Source organism: Micropterus salmoides, unplaced genomic scaffold, assembly GCF_014851395.1.
Source record: "Micropterus salmoides isolate LMB-PRFRI ecotype aquatic unplaced genomic scaffold, ASM1485139v1 Ms_hic_scaffold_13, whole genome shotgun sequence".
In the NCBI taxonomy this organism is placed as follows: domain Eukaryota; kingdom Metazoa; phylum Chordata; class Actinopteri; order Centrarchiformes; family Centrarchidae; genus Micropterus; species Micropterus salmoides.
The window spans coordinates 16,625,578-16,641,451 of NW_024040374.1; the positions used below are offsets into that span (position 1 = coordinate 16,625,578).

The following is a 15,874-nucleotide window of genomic DNA, read 5'->3' on the forward strand; positions in this document are numbered from 1 at the left end:
AAAAAGAGAGAGGGGTGAGTTCTGGCCTGTGAAGAGTATTTAGCAGTAGGCAGGAAGAGGTGGACAGGTGCAGACTTGCTTGCTTACGCACTCGCTTACTTATTTCTTTTACACAACACTTGTTTATGCCAGAGTCTGTAAAACCAAAAGCAAATAACATTTGTCCTGAAAGCAAATGAAGCACAAACTGATCATTTGAATTTTACTGTGCTGGAAAACATCTGCTCATAGATCACACACACACACAAATCCCAAAATCCTCAGATCTTATTGGATCTTAGAAAAATCTGTGGTAATCAATCGTGTGTGTGTGTGTGTGTGTGTGTGTGTGTGTGTGTGTGTTCGGACTGAATTCCAGTCAGCATGCTGTGTTTCAAGACTGCTAGATTTGTGTAATGTGACAGCAGCAACAGGAACATGCCATGTTTATGAAGGGAGTACAAATCACTTTTAGAGGTTTGACCTTTGAAGAGATTCACCTCCATCACCCTGTTGGTGGTTCTTAATTACGTCCACCAAGTAAACTGAAAAAAAAGTTAAATTATTCGGAAGTAAGATCAAAATGTAATAAAATGGTTGGATCTCATGACTGAACTCTATCAATCTGTAGAAAACTGTTGTTAGCAGTAACAGCTGTGTTGTGTTTGTGTTGGCAAAGAACAATTGTGTGCATTTTCACGCTGCAACCACGTACCAGGCTGTGTTTAAAACATCATCATTAGTTTCTTAGTTTTTAGTGATTAGATTAGTTTTTGTCTCAAATGGAAATAAAAAGAATGGGGGGGAAAGGGCTCATAAGTAATGAATTAAAATTAAGTCTATAAAAGTGCCTTTTTTGTATACAAAAAAACTCAGTGAGTGAATTTGAAATCAGAAATTGGTAACCCTAACAACCTAAAGAAACAATATTTTATCATAAGGTTACATGCGGTGCACACATTCTCAAAGCACATTCTTCTTTAATAAATACCAATTTATGTGTGATAACATGTCGTACACATCCGGCCCCAGGTGAGCAATTGAAATGTAGTAAACCGTCTTGTATGATTCTTTTATTTAAATATATAAAAGTAGATCACCTAAAATCAGGGGTGAAATGTAACTAAGTACATCTATTCAAGTACTGTACTTAAGTACAATTTTACTTGTACTTAAGTAATACTTGTACTTTATTTAAGCATTTCCATGTCATGCTACTTTATACATCTATTCCATTACATTTAAGTGGGAAAAGTAACTCCACTACATCTTTTTGACACTTATAGTTGCTAATTACTTTTTACATGCAAAACAAACCATGTGATGTGTTTATATGATGATGCTAATGATCTACCCAGAAGTATCTAAAATTGGCTTTATATTGACAAATTACTACATAAATGTTCTTACATGTATTTGGTAGTGATAAAAACAGAATAGTATAATATTTAGTAATAGCAGGAGCCATTCTGCTTAATGAGTACTTTAACTTTTGATACTTTTAGTACATTATGTTGATAACACCTGGGTACCTAATCTGTTTACAATTTAATTTCCTTATTTGCAAATTAAATTTACATTTCAATTTTATGAAATGTCTGCATTTTTCCAATTATAAATCTTAAACAAACACGTGTTTGTGGAAATCCTCCCTGAAATTGCTGCAGCAGCTTTTGAAGCTTATAAAGCTTGCTGCAAAAGTTGTTCTCAATGAGTACAAGGTCCTCTAGTGTCCAGAGTGCAGCTTTTATACTTACGATTTTTGTGCAAATTTAATGTCAAATGTGCCAAATTGACATCTTGCATTTCACGTGTTCTTTTACTCACTTTTCTCTCTACAAGGAAACCGTGTCACTGATCAGCCTGTCTGCACTCGCAAAGAAGAGATATGGCCACTGATTCATACACCAGCCGACAGACAGCCAGGCCTCACACATGCAAACAAATTCACAATTTTGTGTTTTCTCACACGCGTTCACACACTCTTTGACAGCAAGTGTGTGTAAAAGGCGAGATGAAATGCAGCAGTGTGTTGACCCCATGACACGGCAGCGTGACCGGGTTTTTAAAACAGCACACCAGAGGGAAATGGCGAGGAAAATGTTTGAAATGAGGTCTTGTCAGCTTTTTCCCCCAACACATCCACTGAAGATTTATTTGCTTTCTGTATCATCTCATTATGTACAGAGTGTATTTTGATTGTTAAAATGCACTCACAATAAATTTGAGTTATTGTTGCTGTCACATGAATGCAGTCTGTGCCAAGATCTCCCAGTGGATAAATGTATGTGTTTCTGTGTGTTTGTGAAAATCTCTTTACAGTTGGTCTTTAAATCATTTCTCAGTTGTTAGTTGGGCTTTAAACTATGTCAAGAATTTCTTCTATCCACAATAATGGTTCCACCCTGTCACCACAATTTACAACGAACACTCTGTTCTTATTTTATATCAAGGTTTTCGTTCTTAAATTTTTAGATGGCCTCACTGAATTCACCGCGCAGGGATATATTTACCATCATAATGGAGACTGTGTTTCTCCATTTACTTGAAACAGGTCTTAATGTTTGTTATTGTTTTTTTGTTTTTGTTTTTTTTTGCTTTTACTATTTATACTGTTTTATTAGACAACGCAACACAGAAACCCTCCAACTGTTGTCTCACATCTTTGAGAAGCCAGCGGAGGCCAGTCTTAAATAAGCTGTTAGATTTGCTCTATAATAAAGAACAACCCAAGTAGTCTCACCTGGTGATGGATACCTCCCTTTCGTGACAAAATGCAAATGACCAGCACTCCATTCTAAGTGGTGCATGGTTATCATGAAGATGAATGATTGGAGAAAAAGTTAAGAAAAGTAAGCAAGGTGTCCTTTATGTTGCTGTAGGAAGGCAAGGGACTGGTTAGACAACAAACATTAAACTATGAAGATTATCTCTCATTAGTACAGCCAAAAGTCACACTGCTGATGTTTTCTGAACAGGAATCAACGTTTTTTTCCTCCTGCTGAGTATCTGCGTTTCTTTCCTCCCTTTTCAGGCAAGCTTAGTTTCAACTTGCATACCACCAGCAGCTTTAGAAAGAAAGTGAAGGGGGTGCATTCTTCTCTTCTTACTTTCTTGGCCAATTCTTGACCTTCTCCTTACAACTGTCAGAAGTATGCCTGGGGAGGATTTCTGGTCAGGGAGGGTGGCAACTTGATTGATGAACTGATTTTGTGATGAAACATTGTACAGTGCTCTTCAATGTTTTATTTAGCCCCCAGGAAAAAAGGTGTATCCATTACCTCATCAGAGAGTGGGGCAGAACCACTTTTGAAGTTTGAATCAGGACTTACTCCTTCAGGGCACTTGAAACTTTCATACTCCAATCTGGAGGGAAATCTTCTGACACCCGGCAGTTGAATAGTCTTTTAGGTCGTGTTGCCGTCATGGCAGCTGACTCGCTTATCGTCAACTATGCTGATTAAACTTTTTAGTGACATAGGAAGCTGCTCGTTAGTGCACACTTCTAGTGGCTGCCATGCCAAATTAAAAGGATAAATGTTTGATGGTTTCCAATAGTTTCCTTGTAATTCCCCTGTAATATGTAGATACACCCACTGTATATTAGTGATCTTTGCGTCCATTATTGGTTCTCAGATGCATTTCAGTCTCTCAGCAAAGCCCCCTTAGCTGAAGTTGACTGTTGTTGTGAGTGTTGTGTAACACCCTTTGTCTTTTAAAAGCTGCTCATTGCTACAACACCAGATTGATTTCAACATGAACAGAAATATTTTATATTTCTCTGGGGTATGTGTGGGTCGAACAGGGTGAGAACTGAGTTGCTGGATGACTGCTGGCATTGTCTTCTGGGACACACACACACACACTTAGACCCTGTTGTGTTTGAACTCAACATTTGTCTTTAGATTTAACACTTAAACACCACATCATGCCCAGCGTTTATTATTTTCCCAGCCCAAAGTCTGTACATACGCAGTGGAAAAGCCGAAAGCGCCCACGCTCATGTAAGAGGGTGACCTTTGACCCCTGTCCCTGAGTGGAGTGCCCATAAACGTTTCCTTCAAATGTGCTGTTCCTTGTAATGTTCCTCCGAGACGGGAAATCCCCTCATTGCTGGAGCTTTATGGGGAAACCGAGTGAAAGGTCTACAAAGTTTCTGAAGTGGTTTGATCTCGTGTTATCTTCTCTGAGATAGCCGTGACTTCTGAGGCAAACATGTTAAAGAAATAGTTTGACAAGATGGACAATGTGTGTCTTAAAAAGGAATTTATTCCAGAAGATCACCTGTGGCAGTGCTAGGTTGAAATGTACAGCCAAACTGGAAAAAGAAAATCCTGGCAAGATGTTGAATCAACCAATCGGCTTTCTTGACACACAGGTTACCGTCCTACGTTCTGCCGTATTTAAGTGTATCTCAGCAGAAGCATGATTCATGAGATCAGAATATTTATACCACACTTAGCTTAGCTTACCATAAAGACTGGAAGCATTGGGAACCAGCTCATCTAGCTCTGTCCTAAAACAAAAAATCTGCCTACCAGCAAGTCCAGCACATAACCTGCAGGCTGGCTCAGTGCTCAGTGTGTGCCTACACTGGATGCATTCAAGCACAGTATTGAGTTGTAGGCACCCGCATTTTGGCAGCGCTCAGAGCCCAATACCTTAACACTGTATTTACATGCAAAAAATGAAGAGAATATACTATGGGCCTTCACGTATCCTGTGTAGACAGCTGGGCTGATCAAAACAGAAGCATATTTGTTCCATCAGACACGCATGAGACGGACGACTGGGAAAAGGGGCTGAAACGCTTCCCATGTAGACTTGCCACAACTCTCAGCAAGAAAGCAAATAATAATTTCCCCAAATGTCAAACTGTTCCTTTAAACTAATGCAACACATTAGAGGTTGCTGAAGAAAAGCCTTATTGCTAGTATCTTTGGTTATCCGTCTGTGGGCTCAAGTTCCAGTCTGTATACACCTTCGATACACACACCACACCCTCAACCAAAGGCAAAGAGACAAAATACAACTGTTAGCCACATTTCAGATTCATGGGACCAGTCGGAGTGTGTTTTTCCAGTCTTGAAAAAGGCAGCTTTATGAATAGAAAATGGGTGAGTGTGAAATCAGAGGATTGTGGTAAAAATAAGACGTCGGCTTACCAGCCCCGTTTTTAGAAGTTCCTGAGAAAAAAGACAGTGTGTGTTACTGTATTTTGGGTAGGAGGGAGAAAGGTGTAGGGAGGAGGGTGAGAAGGCGGCAGGGGGAGACATTATAGGTTATTTTCCACCCCGTCTGCACTACTTTAAACATACACACCTTGTGTTTTGGAGGTTTCTACACAAAGCTGGCCTTGTGTGTCCTGAGGCTGCCCAGGAAGCGAGATCAGACATGGGAAAGAGTGTGATGGTTGACTAAGGATACAGTAGCTGATGTGGTCTCGGGTGGCCTCAGGATAGGCCAACAAAGCTTAGCTGGGCTGTCACTGGAGATGGAGAGGATAATGGAAGCAGTTATTTCCCTCTACAGCCAAATGATGTCAGCCACAGGGCAGACACAACTACAGATGTACAAAAACCACCCTCAATCTAAGATGCCTGATCCAAATTAGCTCATAATGGACATGACTTGTGTTTTGATAACTAATAATTGCATATTCTGGGTGCCTTATGAGTTCACTCATTTTTCCCCCTAATCACAGCCAGCAGCCTCACAGCTTATAGCCCGGGCACACAACACCGAGTCAAGGTTTCTCCTGTGTACAGTGGCATTATTGTTGTTCTTCCACTGTTTTCTTTTAAATGTACAGTCTCTGCTGCTTTTGAAGGATTTTTATGAATAATGACGGGTGGAGGCTGGTGAAGGAAGGAGCGAGGGCCGTCTTTTCCTGGTTCGTCGCGCCTCCTGTGTCTTCACGGGGTAATGAAAGAGGGTTTTTAGACACAGGTGAGGCTTTTTCAGGCATTCCTTTGACATGACCTTATAGGAGGAACATGCTCTGCTCGAGGACGGGCAGAAAGAGGCCACTGTGCGAAACTGCTGTAGGAACGGACAGATGAGAGAGAGAGAGAGAGAGAGAGAGAGCGCAGTGGCATGGTGGAGAGTGCAAGGAAGAGATGCGAGGAGGACGGCGAGGTAGAAAACTTTTAACCTTGACATAACTAGGAGGAAAATCTCCCCTCACGCACTCACTCCTGACATTTTTGTTTTCCATAGCATGTGGTTAACGTGTTAGCCATGTTGCATGTAATGTACACCTTGACCAGCTGGCTGGTTTGCTGACTAGCATGAGTTACAGTCCAGATCTTGTGTTAAAGTGTTATTTGATTTAGCAGCAAACCAAAAACAAACCTGTGTCAGGTTCATTTAGCTGAGATTATTTAGCCACTAAGTCACACTTTCAGTGTACAGTAAAGTCATTATGTGGTCTGTGTGTACAGTAAGCATGTGCTGAAGCAGTTTTTTGTCCATCAAAGCTACAGAGTTAATGAAACAAATGACTTAAGGGTGCTGCATGGAGAGTGCAATTTTTTCCTGTCCAGTTAGCGTCACATACACCATAAGCTCCCTTTGCCTTTGTGTATTCTAGTGTATGAGTGTGTGTTTGGACATTGGCACAAGGATGTGTCTCCAATAAAATGTTTCGTCCTTGTCTTGGTATATCCTACCCCAAATCTAGTTGGAAAAGGGTCCCACATATTGTCTTGTAGTAGGGGATCTTCATAGTGTAAATGCTCAAAAACAGACATAAGTTGTTTTCCAGACTTCTAAGAATTTCTGAAGTTCCTTGAATCGTGAATCAAAGTGCTCGCTGCGTGACTTTGAAATGGTCCAGAGTGGAAGGAAGTGTGGCGCTCGCCTCATGGGGAGGTAATCAGCCATTTAGACAAACTTTCCAATAGTGAGTTCCTCGTGCCAGGCCTTGGTGCCAATACCTTCCCTCAGGATAGCTGCTACAGCCATAACTGGCAATAGAAAGCTCTGTTTGATAGTCAGTGGGCATATGCAGCTTCTCTTTGATAGGCAAATGTAATCCCAATCCTATTCCCATTTGTTAATGATACTGTGAAACAGTCTCAATATGCTATTCAGCTACATGCTAATATCCAAGTGCCAGCCTCTTAAAGGGCCATATGTTTTCTCAAGCTTGAAAGTCATTAATGAAAAGGACCTAGACAGTGGAAACCTTAAAGACCCGATTATTGATGTACTACTGTCCATTCCATGTCAGTATTCAAGAAAAGCAGTTGATCCTCACAATTGAGAACCTGGAACAATGAAATGTTTGTCATTATTTGCTTGAAATATGACCTCAATTTGGCATCAGTAGCAAAATAATACTTTTTTGACACTTTGAGGAATAAAACTTTTTTTCATTTAACAGAGGCAAAGCCTTTCAAATGTCAAAAGTTGTCTAAACAAAAGCAGCTATACAAGATTTTTAAACTAATAAAGTAGTCAAATGGCAAAACTCTGATTTAATTCATGAGCTGAAGAATACGTTCAGAAGAGTATCTGACCAGATACCACCTTTCATTAGTCCACAGTTGTTGATAATCTTTGCTGGACACATTTCAGTTGGTACCAATAAAGTGTAGAGTTTAGATGCCCAGACCTTCTAAAGCAACAATCCCTTACTCAAGGTATTTCTTGTCACAATCTAGTTGATAAACTCAAACATGGACTTCCATTCTTAACCTCTTCTCTTATCAAGTCCGCCTCATGTTGTGGCTAAACACCTGCACTCATAATTTGCTGCCAAATCTAAGACCGATAATTATGTGGTGTACTTGGTTGTTTATGCCTTGAAACCTCATGACACAGATATTGGTTTACTCTGTTCAGGAAAATGACTACTGTGTTTACAGAGGAGTAAATATTATTCCCATTAAAACACTCCCTGGATAGGTACAAACAGACCCAGTGCTCCTCGGACAGATGGCTGAAATGTTAAGGGCCCTACCGCGCAGCAAAGATGTCTTTGCTCGTGTCTTTGCTTTGCTGCGTAAGTCCATACTTCCAGAAGTAGATTAGCATGAGCTCTTGGCAGTTAAATGCTGTCTGCCTACTTTTCAATACAAATGAGACTTTAATGTGATTTAAAGACAAACTTTATTTTCTTTACATCCCCTTACTTTAAGTTTATACAATCTCAAGTTTTGCTGAAAACATTTTTTGTTTGTGTTATAACAGCCTTTACCAGAGAGAGACGAGACCTTTTTGTCAGTCGAACAATCTTCTTTATCATCCAGTTGCTTTTGTCTTATGGCATCCTCCAACATCTCCTGCAGTAATGTGACGGTTCCTTATTGGCTGTATCACACAGGCCTTTCTAAATTAGACACAGCTCTCTCCTTCACTAGCCTTAAAGCCGTTATTGGCTATATAAGGACACTGTTATCACGCTTGCAGATGTTTCAGCTGGAATGCGTTCAATGCAAAGTTGTGTGAGGTACAAACTGTACTGTAGGTAACCGGTAATGACATAATGCACTTTTCCAGGAAGTGTCAGTCAAACTGTAGCTGCTGACTAAATGGTTATTTAATTGCAGCTGTTGAACGTTTTTGGAGAGATTAACACTTGAAACACATATACACTGGCTGGAATGGTGCGGGTGTAATGTCACAATTACCAGTAAAAAGATAAAATGCAATGCAAAGTCCAGTTTAAGTAATACATCAATGTGTTTAAGGCTTATCAGAGGCTAAAACTCTCATTTTATCCAATTCAGTTTATAGTGCATGGTTAAACAATGTTGCCAAAGCGGTTTGCAGCAAAATCACAAAGTTTACATTTTAAATATAACATAACAAGAATTAATGCAATCATGGCCATTCACCTCTGTCTTGATGATCCTGAGTCAAGTTATTTACCACAGATGTCCACCTGCACACATTGGCTATGTGTAGTCTCCTTTAAGTGAATCAGGGGGCTATTCTTTTTCATGCAGCACTAAAATTGGTCTGAACACGGCCTTGAGGTGGGGGAATGCGCAAATCTAACTAGGATATGTCGTCCGACCGTGTGGGAAAGCAAAATTCTTATAGCTGTTCCGAACGGCCACATTTGAAAGTGTAGTGAAAAGCCGACCATTGTAGAGAATATGAATATTACAGCACACGCTTTGCTGGAAGGCATTCATAAGTTGTACACAAAAAAAGTGAGTTCTCAGAACCTCAGACGATGTTCAAACATATGACAAGCACCACGGTTGGAGTCTACTGACACCTTTTATACGCGCACCAGGTGGTCTGAAGGACACTCTCTTTAACCTTGAAATCCTCACTGAATGTGGACTTGTCTGATTTATTGCAGCTGTTCTTATGTTAAGTGTTAACCTGAACACTAACATCCCTCTACTTCACTGGAGTTTCCTAAAATCTTGGATACCGTAGAAACTCTTGGAAACAGGTTGTCTCTCAAGTATTCAGGACTGGGATTGCCAGGTTTGACCACTCATTGATCACTTGCTGCCAGCTCCTCTCTCATTTTTGGGTGGTAGTTCTGCCTTTGACAAGCCATCTGTGTAACTATCTTCAGGCTCGTTTGTGCCGTTGGAATCTCTGCATCTAAGGTGCCAGTCCAAACCTATTTACATTCCTGTGAATCAAGCAGGAGGGCCAGAGGAGAAAGGCATGCAAATGTACGTTTGCCTTGGCACTACTTAGTGCCCACATCAAGAGCTCTTCTCTCAGAGTGGCAGGGCCATCCAGCAGCTCTAACACAGGTTACTCTTTAGTGAGGAGGGCAAACTGAGGGCTCAGACTGAGTGGTAGTTATTCACCTCTGCAGGTTCCCCTTTGAAATTCATGTGAGAGGAAAAATGCACTCATGTGGTACAAGATGTATACTTCAGAATTTTTTTCAAGATTTGCTTTTAATGGCTGAGTTTTAGTGTTGCTGTGATTTTAAATCTTGTACAGTTTAATGTCAGAATTAATTGATAGAGTTCACATTGAATATTTATGTTGTGTAATGCTATCTCATTAACATTTTCAGTGTCTGTATGTGGAGCAAAGTTGAAAGCAACTGAGCATGCCTGAAACAGCAGCTTTCCTACAGTAACATTAACACTATGGTTTAATATGTCCAAATTTTATAGTGTCACGTTAATTCTATAAGTGTAACTGAAATTTTACAGCTGAACAGATAGGGAGAGATAGGGTTGGGTAATATGACGATCCATACCATGAGACAATGTAAATGTATCAACCAAAATATTTATATATCATTTAAACTAACATAGTTATCCATGTAAGTTAAAAAATAAACATTTTTTGAAAAACACTCACTCGCTTTCTTGTCACAACTGCCTTTTTAATTCTTTTAATGCCTCTGATTATATAACAATATTTTGAACAATGGACCTCAGTGGACATTTAGAGGGGAAGAAGAAGCACAATGGCTTAGCGTTTTACAGAAAATGAATTACCTTCTTAGTATCAATTTTCTCTTCTGGCAGACACAGGAGAGACAAGTCATTTTGATTTACCCAAGCTGACTTGTCGTCCAATAAGCTATTCAGTATAATGGCAATTTCACTTTAAACCCATGATGGATCTCTGCTCTGTTGTCCTGAGAGGTTGTTTTAACTTCTCACTCTGCTCACTTTGATCAGTGAGCATGTGTTTTCATTTCAGAATCTCCCAGCTTGGACCCCTTTTTGACGGTTTGATACAGTACTCTCCATAAAGCAGTAGTGACCATCGTGTATGTGTGAGCTCAGGTGCTGTTAAATATGACTGTAAACCCATTTTCACCCACATTAGAGTCATGCGCTGAAAAACACCGTAGATCTGGTCTTTTTTTTCTTCTGACCTAACTGCTCCAGATAACTCCTGGAGTTTTTATTTAAACTAATCTAATAGAAATGTAAGGTTTTGGCCATAGGACATTTCAATCCTTTTTTTCCCTTTTTGAATAAACTGCCCCTCCTAAAGCATTCTTTGAATACCATTGCTTTACTATATTGCTACATATCTTACAAATGTTAACCATGACTGTAAAAACCAAATGATAAAAGAGGAAAAATACTGTGAGTCTCCTATGTTCAAGGCTTCCCCAGATTTTGGGATGTCTAGTCTCGGGACAATAGATCTGGCTGTGGCTTACCACAGCTGTGTTTGTGCTGGGATGTTGTACTGGAGTAATTCCCCACTTCCACCGGTTGATCCTTCACCCTGAGCCAGGTTGTTCCTGTGGGGCTGAGGGCAGCCGCGGCCTGAGGAGGTGGAGGCAGGTGACTTCCATCACCTCTTCCCTCCTTTGTACACCACAGCTGATGTGATTGTTGCTTGTTTATTCTGCGGGAATTTGGACAAAACACATCAACAGATGATTATCAAATCCAGTGAAACCAAGTCGACAATTGTGTTTTTAAGGATGACTTTGTCTGGAATGCAGCAGCAGAGGGTACATGATAGCACTGGGTTGCACCATCAGAAAAAATCCACCCTCAGATACACTGATTTCAACAGTGTTTAATGCATTCCATGCTCATAGTTGAGTTTTTAGTATGTTCTTTCTGCTTTACTTATTAATTTACAGTTAGTTGTTTTTTACATTTACCTACTAAAACTACTGTTGGTGTTTCAAAAAGCTGAATATTGATCTACAATTAATATCTGGAACTCTAGCAGCAGGGCATCGCATTTTCTGCATTGGGCTGGTAATCCAAGAAAATGTATACCATAAAGCAACATGGTTGATCCAGGAATGCCCACTACAAGTATTTAATGTAAGTCAGGAGAGATTATGCCTTAAAGGCACAGATATATACTGCTGACTGTCATGTTGTTGTAGTTTCCCATTAACATCCTCGTTCGGCAAGTAAACTTCAGGTCTTTTTTCTGAACTCAGGTTCATTTACTTAACATTAGTCTTGCTTCAGTTTTTCCATACAGTATTTTTATAAAACATGTCATGCAGCATACAGGAATGCACAAGGAGACCTAATATGTGGCACTCGCCTCCCTAGCTCTGTTTCTCCCTTGGTTGGTCGATGAGGCGAGCTGTGTCTCCCCGGTGGCTCCAGCCAGGTTATCTGACCAGGAATGCACTCGACGCCACCTCACCCTTTGGCTTTTCAGGGGTAACCAAGCATGTCCAGCTGGGCTTTTCATTCTTGTCTCCTCTGCTACCACATGAAAGAGACCCAATTTTTGTCTGACAGGGGAGTCATTCTTCTTAAAGAAGTGGGTTGTTTGTGGGGAAAAATGTCTGATTTTTCTATCAGAGCAGTTCAGTAATTTTTATGATGTATTGTGCAGACTTTGTGGGAGTTGTTTGCCTCCCCCATAGAAAACACCAAGTGCTTTGTTTTTGTATCTACGTGGGTTTACACAGAAAAGGTCATTCTAGTCTTGAACTACAGATTTCTCAAAAATTGGATAAACGTGGGAATTCCTGAGCTTTATATTGCCAATTCACCCCATGAAAACAATACAATCAGAAAAAAGGTTTTTGTTGCAGCAAATGTCTTTCCTGGCAAACGTGAGCCAGTGCTGAGTGTCAAAACAGAGGGGTGAGTGTGTTGAGAAGCTCTGTCAGCCAGTAATGTTTTTGGCAGCCAGGCAAGACTGACCTTCTCAACTGTCAGGAGAAAGCCTGGTTTCTGGAGTGAACCACTGAGATCTGCTTTACATTAACACCTGTTAAATATTAGGTTAAAAGCCACAGTAAAACTCTGACATTAGATACTGTATTTAAATAATTTTAATAATAGGATATATTGTAATCAAAGACTCAGGCACATTGTATTGCATGTTCTTATTTAATGTGTTAGAATAGTAGAACATTTAGAATAAATCTGGTTTGCTTTTCTTGATGTTTGACAATCGTATTTAAACTGAGGATTTAAACATATGCAGTCAGAAGTCTCTGCGATACTGTGAGTGGCTTAATATTGCTGTAAGAGATATGCAATCCATCACAATAGAGAAGGACTCTGTCTCCAACCTTGTCTATTTTCACCTCTCTGTACCTGTCTTTTGTTTTCTTAGCATGTCATCCTCTCCCCCACCCCCACGTTCAGTCACTGTCAAACACAAAATAACTTTGACACTTTATTTAGTTTCTTGCTTTGTAGGTTGAGTGGATTGACATGCAACAAAGTTCACAGGGCAGGATATTTAAAACCTGGCTGTGCAGTGAACCAAACTCCTTGTCTAAGGTGGTTGTGTTCCTGTGAGAATCCAGCTGGGCGAAACCTAAGCCATGTTGAGTCTTGAGCATGATTAGGATCTTATCTGATTAGGGCCTGGCATGTTCAGATGGTTGAGTTCTTCCAAAATGAAGTTTTTTTTAAAGGGATAAAAGAGCACCTGAAAGTTACAAGAAACAAGATTGCAAGAGACATCTGGGATCTTTTAGTACTACTATGTGTTGGTTAATACCAGATCATATAATTTTTAAAGCATTTTTCATTCATCTTTTAAATATGTAACCATGGGTAAACTGTGATGGAGACTGTACTTTTCTGTCATTGTATATACTGAACTAATAATCGATTATTTGTGAAAATGATTACTTGATAAAACTCAAGGTAAAAATTTACCGTTTTGGTATTTAGTGCAGGGGATTTCAAAGACTGAGACTGTGGGCCTCCCCTTAGACAAAGTTTGGAAAAAGGCGCTTCTTTAAACACTATTTAAACATCTTTAAACATACTCTAAACTATAAAGTTTGAAAACCTGATTTTTTTTTTTCTGTTTGGGTTTGTTAATGAGCAAACCAGCTGCCAACACTGATTTAATACCCCCAACATCCATCTATCCATCCAAGTTAATATGCTTTGAGTGCAGAGACTTCATCCATCATTAGCTGTAAAAATGACAGCTCTCTCTAATGACAGGATGTGGATGGGAACAGTGTGTCCCTATAAATCTGCTAACCCCCATCTGATGAACCAAATTCTGAAATATTAATAGTTATTTCAAGTGGATTCCAAATTACTTGCCAAGAACACATTTTTAGGGAAGGCTTAAATGCACCCTCATATTCTGGCGAGTAGTCTGTCCTTCCTGCAGGAGCAGTTTCAGCAGATTGTCTGCCTGTTTTTCCTTGTTTTCTAAAAGCTTCTAAGGATTCAGAGTAACATATGAACTTTGGCAATGTCTTTTGCAATTTTTAATAATGGAGACCTGTCCATCTCTTTCAGTTTGAAAATCTAGTTTCACGTATTTGAATACATTTTCTTATGTTGTGATTGTGTTGGAGCCTTAAGAAAAACTGAGCGAATGTCCTCTTCTTGCCTGTTATGAATGATTTTAACTAACTCCATCAACTACACAGGTGAATTTGTGCACATTAATGCACAGGTTTATTTAATTTATTTTGTTTATTTTAATAACATCTCTCCTTCCTTCCCCCTCTGTTTCTCTCTTTAGTTGAAGCAGCCTGACAAGGCGGCGGCAGCAGCTCACACCTATTTCCAGGCCAACCCAGAACATGTGGAGATGGGTCAGAACCTGGAGCAGTACAAAGACCTGCAGGGCGTTAAGGAGGAACACTTTGTGGACCGAGAAGCCCGGCCTCACCAGGTATCGATACTAACCATCTTTTTTCTACCCTGGCCTAAATGTCTGGCCGCTTCACTTCATTCCTAAAGGGAAAAGTAAAGCTGCTGTCGCTGTATGAAGAGTTTTAATAACCTTTGCAGTTTAATGACTGGAAACTTATTTAGGTGGTTGCTGGTTGCAGTGGAGCCCCGAATGCCAATGAGTTTTGGATCCCTTGTGTGCTGATTCATTTACAGTCTTTCACCCTTTCCCACCCTTCTCTCATTTCCCCCTCTGCCCACCTACTCTCTCTTTATCTTCAAGTCAATCTCATACGAGTTCCTGTAGGACCCTCTGGAGAAGCTACAAATCTACCTTAATCTGTTGTTTTTACCAACAATACCTCAACTAAACTTTTAAGCATTACTGATAATTTTAGGCATTCCATCTCTGTGACTTTGCTTTACGTATCATTACATGTCACTTAGTTCTGTACTCGTTGATGCAGATGCATAGACTTTGCATTATTAATTCACCTTTAGTTTTTATCTGTTTTTGGATTTTCTCGTCTGGATTTTTTACTGGACAATAAATTATTTTGAATTTATTCATGGAGAACTGAACGTGAGAATCTTTCCTGGCAGCTGTTCAGCCTAATCCACCCACCTCTCTTTCTGTTTATCCCAAACAAATGGTCATTGCTGCTGCAGGAGACAAGATGTGCACCAGAGGACTTGTAAAACACTTTTATGAACTGGCTACATGTTTACTTACAGTTGTGCTTTTTAACTTAAGTGAACAATATTTGCTTATATAAAAATGTCAAAGATAAACACATTGATTCACTGACAAATCATAAAGAGCTTTGCTGAACACCAAGGGTCATAAATACTCATCCCATCGTTTCAATTCTCTCTCACAATCTTCCGTCTCTCCTCCATCACAGCACTCCTTCAAAGAAGCAGTGAGGTTGTATGATAAAGGCGACTACGAAGGGGCCATTGCTCTGTTTGAGGAGGCTTTGGTAGAATATTATAAAGCAGACGTGGAGTGTCGGGCCCTGTGTCAATGGCCTCAGAGGTTTGAGGGCTATGACTACCTCCGCTACCGTTACAGCCTCCATGAACTCATATCAGGTAAGAGACAATATCTGAATAGGTTTACTTGAACAGAAAACAGTTATTGACATACTTAGTTGGTTATGTAATGTGAATAACTCTAAATGTTTGAAGCAGGGTATTCGTGAAAGCCAGGGCAATACTAAAACAACACATATTGCATTAAGTCTCAGCATGAACATAGATAGGATGTGGATTTTGGATATGATTTGTTGGTGTATTCATCTTTACAAATGGCACAATCTGAGAAATAGTTAGCTATTTACATTGTATGT

The 15,874-nt window shown here is 39.9% G+C and overlaps 1 protein-coding gene across 1 annotated transcript in view; it reads left to right on the forward strand.

The window, feature by feature from the left end:
• p3h2 (prolyl 3-hydroxylase 2) overlaps positions 1–15,874 on the forward strand; it is a 58,545-nt gene that overhangs the window by 28,468 nt on the left and 14,203 nt on the right. The window contains exons 2-3 of the mRNA XM_038715822.1: positions 14,371–14,523; positions 15,428–15,617. Of these exons, the coding sequence (XP_038571750.1) occupies positions 14,371–14,523; positions 15,428–15,617 (343 nt within the window). The remainder of the gene's footprint in view (positions 1–14,370; positions 14,524–15,427; positions 15,618–15,874) is intronic.